The sequence below is a fragment of the Gadus chalcogrammus genome, chromosome 2, assembly GCF_026213295.1.
Source record: "Gadus chalcogrammus isolate NIFS_2021 chromosome 2, NIFS_Gcha_1.0, whole genome shotgun sequence".
NCBI lineage: Eukaryota > Metazoa > Chordata > Actinopteri > Gadiformes > Gadidae > Gadus > Gadus chalcogrammus.
Window position 1 is genome coordinate 9,634,885 of NC_079413.1, and position 8,293 is coordinate 9,643,177.

Consider the following 8,293-nt stretch of genomic DNA (forward strand, 5'->3'; position numbering starts at 1 on the left):
ACCCCGAACCTGCTGGCCAATGAGAACGGAGCAATCTGTGACTAATTATTCGGACCCGCCCACACATCCCAGCATTGTGGAATGCGGTTCTCGATTCATTGCGTGGAGGCCACCGTCACTGTGGTGTGCGGAGACGAGCGGTCGGTATTTATCAGTTGATTGTAGAAACGCCGCCCGACTGCCTTTTTATAAAAAGTAAAAAGACATTGCTTCATTGTTTGAGTTTCATCAGCCGCCAAGACAACGAACACATTTAAAAACTTAAACCAGCTTCAAGAACGTAGTTCAAATTAAACGGTTGATAACACACATGGGTTTTAGAATATAAAATAATGCACATTGACTGTATATGTAAAATAAACATTTTATTGTCAGTTGTCAATAACCAATAACATATTTGCATACGATACATTTGATATGACAATCTTATGGTAATTCAAACTAGTGCAAAAAACGCAATTTTACAAAGTTTTTAGGAGCCCTTAAAAAACTTAAATTGCAGACATTGATATTGTGTACATGACATTTGATGCCAGAGACTAGCATCAATGGCATCATGTTATGATTTAACAAATATGATAATTTTAATACAAATCAATATAATTTGAAACAGATTGACATAATAAAGAGCTGTGCGCTCTGCACATGTTGATATGTCCAGCTGAATAATATAAAGGCCCAGGGATAAATTTGCCTTAGAGAATGAATAAAAACCATAGTTGACTGCACACCCCTCTTTGTAATATTTATATGACAGGAAATCAATAAGGCAACTGTATGAAGACATGGTTGAAAGTATATACAGTATCTAAAAAATATACATTTCTTTGCAGCAGAGGTAGGTAAAATGTCCGGAGCTTTAAGATATTTGCTGAAGTCCATTGATTGCCTGTTTGGGTGTGTGTGTGTGTGTGTGTGTGTGTGTGTGTGTGTGTGTGTGTGTGTGTGTGTGTGTGTGTGTGTGTGTGTGTGTGTGTGTGTGTGTGTGTGTGTGTGTGTGTGTGTGTGTGTGAGTGTGTGTGTATGTGTTTGTGTGTGGGTGTGAGAGAGTGTGTGCGTGAGTGTGTGTGTGTGTGTGTGTGTGTGTGTGTGTGTGTCTTTGTGCGTGCATGCGTGCATACACACTCATGTGTGTGTGTGTGTGTGTGTGTGTGTGTGTGTGTGTGTGTGTGTGTGTGAGTGTGAGTTATAGCATGGTGATTTCACTGGGTGGAAGAGTGAGTCTCTTTTCTCTGAGTGACAGCATGTTCTCCATGTGCATGGCGATGACTCGACAAAGCTCTAGACCCTAGACACACACACAAAACTTAGACTTAGTCTTGCGCAAACAAATTGAAAACATTTATACACTTTATACACTTACAAACAACAAAGCTAATATTCTATTTTTAAGAGAAAACAAAGAAAAAAATATTTTTATTTTTGCAGGTCCCATGGCTACTTTATGGAAGCATTTATATAGGTGTTAGTGGCCCCTTATACATTATGTGAACACTCATTCCCGAAATTCAGCCTTGGTGCAAAATTACAGCCATTACGAGCAAGACCCACAATGAGCTTTCCACAAACGTGCCGTTTCTGCGTCTGTAGCTTTAAATGCTAATGAGGAGGAGAGAGGCGGGGCAAGGTGGAGGGTGCGGGAGTGTCCCTGAGCAGCTTGCGCTAATGTTCAAAGTGGATGTATCGCAATGGCTCGGAATCTTAACATCATCCGGAGGCGCACACAGCTTTTGGCTGTGTTCTGTAAAATATTCTAGAATACTCCGGGTGCGCCGGCGGGAGTCCTGGAGCTCTATATCTAAATAATATAAGATATAGATATCTATATAATATAAGATATATTATCACAGCCAAAAGCTGTGTGCGCCTCCGGATGATATTATGAATCTCAAATGACAGCGTTGGATTCTCAGACGTCTCTGTTTCTTCCACTTCCACGTCAACCAAGTACAGACTGAACCGCGACATGGAGGAGAAAGGGATCGTTGCCGTTTGCGGACTCCTGGTACTTCCACAACGAGACTCATACTAGGGGTTATCTCGGCCATGGTTGAGGAGGAATGGGGGGAAAGGAACTTTGGCTTTGACTCCTCGAAGTCCAGATTGAACCGTGACATGGAGGAGAAAGGGATTGCCCGGGATTGGGATGGTCTCTCATAAAGTTAAATGTTCATGCCATGGGACCTTTAACTGCTTGTTATGCTGCTATTATACTGTATCTGCCCATTATGGCAACCATTTCACTCCTGACCAACAATAGAAGGATGGGTAGGCGATTTGGAGTAACCAGCCAAGAGTAAGCTAGATTTTGAACGCACCCAACCAAAGAAATCCCACCCCTCCCTCAGGCCTCCCTCCAACGCCACTTCCTCGAAACACTTGACTAGCTTGCTAGCTTTAGCAATAGGTCTGCCTACTCTTGTGGAAGACTCCGGTCATGAGCAATGAGTGCACGTGGGGGGGGGGTTGTATAATGTGGCCTGTAGACATGTGAAGCCCATTGAGGCTCTTACTTTGATAAACAGCTATACAATTCAAATGTACTTCACACACACACACACACACACACACACACACACACACACACACACACACACACACACACACACACACACACACACACACACACACACACACACACACACACACACACACAAACCCACCTGCTCCAGCTGTAGCTGTGTGATGCGCTGGCTGAGCAGGTCTCCTATCATGATGTCCACATAGGGGTAGCTGGAGCCTGCAGTGGGCCGCTGGGTGCGTGTGGACTGCACCTCCTTCAGGGGGAACCTCACCATGGCTTCCTGAACACACACATAAACACAATAAACACACACACACACACAGACACATAATTAAACAAACACACACACACTCACACACAACACAGACACACACATACATATAATTAAGCAAACACACACACATATCATTATGCAAACACTCACATACATGATCAATAATAAACATCTCAACAAACATTTAACGATAAGCATACAATAATATTATTGCAAACGCAGCATTTACGCACAAGTCATACAAACGGACACAAACATTTTCATGCGTAAACATAACAATGAACACAAATGCTTGAGCACACACACCCTAACATATCGTGCACACAGACGCAGGCAGTAACGATCGAACCATCACACAGGGGGTAGAAGAAGGTACACTGATAAAACTGAATAATTTAGAAAACAATGATTCAGTGTTCATCTTATTACTTTGTTATCGTCCAGGCGACCATCCTTGACATAATGTTTCCATTGAACAAGATAAGACAACAAACTTTCTACTCGTCTTTGTTCTAATATATCCTTGGGAAAAAATATATAAAAAACTACTGAACATGGAGGTTCTCTACGCTGTACCATTCTAAAGAAATATATGACATCCTGTGACTATAATCAAACATATACACAAAGTTCTTGTTCTAATAAACTAGCATTGTAGTTTCTCACTGGTTTGTGTGTGTTTGTTTGTGCGTGCGTGTATGTATGTGCGCGCGCGCGCGCGTGTGTGTGTGTGTGTGTGTGTGTGTGTGTGTGTGTGTGTGTGTGTGTGTGTGTGTGTGTGTGTGTGTGTGTGTGTGTGTGTGTGTGTGTGTGTGTGTGTGTGTGTGTGTGTGTGTGTGTGTGTGTCTGTATCTGCTTGTGCACAGGTAACGTACGTGGGTGTCCTTGTTGAGGAAGTGCAGTCCGTCCTGATTGACAGCCAGGATGCAAGGGGCTTGGAAGGAGGCGGAGCTAGAACTCTGGATGTAGAAGAAGGCGGAGCCAAACATGGGGAAGGCACTGACGAGGCCTGGGGAACACAGAGCATTATATTGAGAGTATGAGGGGAGGTAGAGAGAGAGAGAGAGAGAGAGAGAGAGAGAGAGAGAGAGAGAGAGAGAGAGAGAGGTATGTGCTACCTAAGAACTGAGCGCGGGCCTGGTGCGGGGTGAGGGGCTGCACCTGCTGCATGTGCTGGGTGATCATGTTCAGCCAATGCTGGGAGCCCTGCTTACTGTAGAACAGGGAGGGGACACACTCCTGTACCTCACGGCTGCACACAAACATGCGCACAAACACACACACACACACACACACACACACACACACACACATACACACACACACATACACACACCACACACACACAAATACACACACACTTTTATTGACATGCATAGGTGTGCGTCTGCGTAGTGTTTGTATTTGTGTCTGTCTGTACAGTATGAATGGACAGTGTGTATGTATATGATTTACAGTGTATGCTTCATATCCATTCATCACATACATATAGACAGGGACACCGTCTACGGACAGACGTGTCCGTGTCTATATGTATGTGATGAATGGATATGATGCGCAGCCTATGTGCATTACAGAGTGGGCAGGTAGACGGTGTCCTTGGCACGGTGCTGCAGCGCGGCCAGCCTGGAGACCTGCTGCAGCTGCTGGTCACTGGCCTGCCCCTGGGGAACCACACTCATCAGGGTCTTCAGGAAGTCTGGCAGCACCTGGGAGAGAACAATACATTGAGAGAAGGGCGAGAGAGGGAGAGAGAGAGAGAGAGAGAGAGAGAGAGAGAGAGAGAGAGAGAGAGAGAGAGAGAGAGAGAGAGAGAGAGAGAGAGAGAGAGAGAGAGAGAGAGAGAGAGAGAGAGAGACAGATAAAGAGAGGGTGAGGGACAGAGTGAGGGTGATATAGATAGACAGAGTGTTACCATATTGTCCCTATAGTATATATGGTAACCATGGAGATGTGACGGGGTGTAACCCATTTGTAGTGTATATATGGTAACCATAGAGACGTTAATAGGGTGTAACCCGGTTGTAGTGTAAACATGGTGACCATAGAGACATTTATACGATGTAACCCGGTTGTGGGTGTATACATAGTGACCATGGAGATGTTAACGGGGTGTAAACCGGTTCGATGTATACATGGTAACCATAGAGATGTTAACGGGGTGTAACCCAGGCATAGTGTATACATGGTAACCATATAGATGTTAACGAGGTGTAACCCGTTGGTAGTGTATACATGGTAACTATAGAGACGTTTATGGGGTGCAACCTGGCCATAGTGTATGCATGGTAACCATGGAGACGTTTATGGAGTGTAACCTGGTTGTAGTGCATGGTGACGTAGAGCTCGTTGTCCAGCTTGAGAGCCATGCCCCAGATGACCCTCCTGAACCACAGGCTGTAGTTGGCGTCCACCGGCTCGGCCTCGGTGGCGATGTCCAGGATGTACTCACGCTTGTGGAGCGGACGTACGTTCTGACCTGTGGATGGACGGATGGACAGAAAGGCAAGACGCTTTTAAACTGCCACACATGCCCGTCTTATGCACGCCTTCTTCCCGGCATGGTCTGCGCGTTTACACTGGCCGAGGTAAGTTGCCTGGTTGAGCTAGCCTAATTTACCCTCCCGGACCCTTCACACATTGACGGTTTCATTTTGATGTAAATGCGATCAGACGGCTCCGCGGTTCCAGGGGGGATGATGCAGTCGCAAAAGCAAAGTAAACAAAGGCGTTAAAAGATGGGGTGATCTACGAGAAAGGCGCAGAGGAAGTGCCCTTACGAGGCTTTTGTTGGGATAAAAAACAAGTGGTCAGCAAAATAAAGAATATGTTGGCGTTTTTGCACTTTTAAATAGTTAATCGCGTTTGTAGCCTACACTCAGACGTGAAGGCATTCTTGCATGCGGGTGTCTTCGTTAATAAGAAAAATTAAACATTCGTAGAATGCTAATTATTCTTAAGAGGTCTAGACTCGGCGCGTAGCCCCGCCTTCTCCAGTGAACCAAGAAAGCCGGCGACGTGACGAACGGGGGATTTTTACGGAAGAGGATTAGGGCCACACATGTAAAAAAAAATTAAATTCTGACTTTATTCTCAGAATTCTGAGAAAAAAGTCAGAATTCTGACTTTAATCTCAGAATTCTGAGAATAAAGTCAGAATTCTGACATTAATCTCAGAATTCTGACATTAATCTCAGAATTCTGAGATAAAAAGTCAGAATTCTGACATTAATCTCAGAATTCAGAGAAAAAAAGTCAGAATTCTGACTTTAATCTCAGAATTCTGACTTTTTTCTCAGAATTCTGAGATTAAAGTCAGAATTCTGACATTAATCTCAGAATTCTGAGAAAAAAGTCGGAATTCTGACATTAATCTCAGAATTCTGACTTTAATCTCAGAATTCTGAGAAAAAAGTCAGAATTCTGACTTTAAAGTCAGAACTACGGGTATCTGTAAGGACCAACCTCCGTGGGAGAGACACTTTGCTTTATGCAGTAGGAGGAAACCTATGGAAAGCCAAGAAGGCCACAATCCGGCCCTAGAATGGCGCGGTTAAAGTGCAAGAATTCCGTACGGAATCCGTACGGAACTAATAGCCGCGGCTATTAGTCATATTGAGATGGCAGTGTGCGAAATACCCGTCAATATTCGGGGATGCCCTCATCCCCAGATTGTTCTCGATGTGCAGTAGCCAGCTAGGCCATAACATTACAATATTTCATGGATGCAAGCAAGCCAAGACAATCAATCTATATCTGTAGCCTACATGACAACACACACACACACACACACACACACACACACACACACACACACACACACACACACACACACACACACACACACACACACACACACACACACACACACACACACAGACACACACACGCACACACGTTAAACACAATGGTAAAGCAATAGGAGCCTGCATTGGCTAAAGTTGTTGGGATGCAAGTTATTTTATAACAGGGAGGGGCAAAGTTGTGCATTACAATGCAAACACGACCATAATTGGCACCGTTCTTGCGCACTCAGAAGAACATGAACTGATTAAATGCCAGGTATATAGCATATCGGAGACGGGCACACAATCAGTGCATTTGCAAATGAGAGCCTGCAGTATGACCGATCGCTAATACGATCAGACAGATAGCCAACATCATTGATCACATATAAGCCCACAACAAGCCCAACATCACCACGGCAGGTGCGCTCTCTCTCGCACATTCACACAATCACTCCAACTTCTCCAACTCCAAGGCAAAGCTGTTTCACTAAGACCACAAACAACCACAACTAACCAGCCTACATATCCACAACAATGCACAACAATCAGTTCTATACATTGCGTCTATCTTCTGTTTCGCGCACATGGCTAATTTGCATACTTGCACAGGACTGTCGGCTCCGCTTGTCAAAAAAATAGAACGTATTTGTGAATAAATGCTTTGAATTCTGAATACTGGACTTGGTGAGCCCTCCCTGTTATAAAATAACGTGCATCCCAACAACTTTAGCCAATGCAGGCTCCTGCTTTACCAGTGTGTTTAACGTGTGTGCGTGTGTGTGCGTGTGTGTGTTGTCATGTAGGCTATAGATATAGATTGATTGTCTTGGCTTGCTTGCATCCATGAAATATTGTATGTTATGGCCTAGCTGGCTACTGCATATCGAGAACAATCTGGGATGAGGGCATCCCCGAATATTGACGGGTATTTCGCACACTGCCATCTCAATATATAGCCTAAATATATCACTGTACTAAACACAAATGTATTTTCCACTAGCTAGTGGTGGTCATTACATTGTAGTGAAACTAGTAAAGACAACACAGCTTTATGTTACGGCGAAACATGGAGGCACTGCAGCTCTAGTCTCGACAATGCGTTACTTTAGTCTGGTATTTCTCATCAATGATTGGTTAGACAGCCTTCAAACTTAGTGGTCAAGCAAAGAAGAGGGAGGGCTCTTTCTGCATACCTAATAGCCGGAGAGAATAACTAATAGCCGGAGTGAATAACTATAGCCGGAGTGAATGACTAATAGCCGCGGCTATTAGACATTCAAAACCGTACGGAATCCGTACGGAATTCTTGCCAAACCGCACGGAATCCGTGCGGTTTTGCACTTTTACCGGCTTTCCATAGGTTTCCTCCTACTGCATAAAGCAAAGTGTCTCTCCCACGGAGGTTGGTCCTTACAGATACCCGTAGTTCTGACTTTAAAGTCAGAATTCTGACTTTTTTCTCAGAATTCTGAGATTAAAGTCAGAATTCTGAGATTAATGTCAGAATTCTGACTTTTTTCTCAGAATTCTGAGATTAATGTCAGAATTCTGACTTTAATCTCAGAATTCTGAGATTAATGTCAGAATTCTGAGAATAAAGTCAGAATTTAATTTTTTTTTACATGTGTGGCCCTAATCCTCTTCCGTAGATTTTACCCCCTCGGTTTCACACAGGCAAGACGGTGAAATTGCTGGGCTTGCAAAGAC

At 44.1% G+C, this 8,293-nt stretch overlaps 1 protein-coding gene across 1 annotated transcript in view; it reads right to left on the bottom strand.

The window, feature by feature from the left end:
• Nucleotides 1-1,186: 1,186 nt before the first annotated feature.
• Nucleotides 1,187-8,293, bottom strand: part of myo15aa (myosin XVAa) — a 47,358-nt gene continuing 40,251 nt past the window's right edge. The window contains 6 exon segments of the mRNA XM_056608989.1: nt 1,187-1,288; nt 2,664-2,804; nt 3,674-3,807; nt 3,917-4,050; nt 4,374-4,507; nt 5,117-5,277. Coding sequence (XP_056464964.1) covers nt 1,187-1,288; nt 2,664-2,804; nt 3,674-3,807; nt 3,917-4,050; nt 4,374-4,507; nt 5,117-5,277 — 806 coding nt within the window.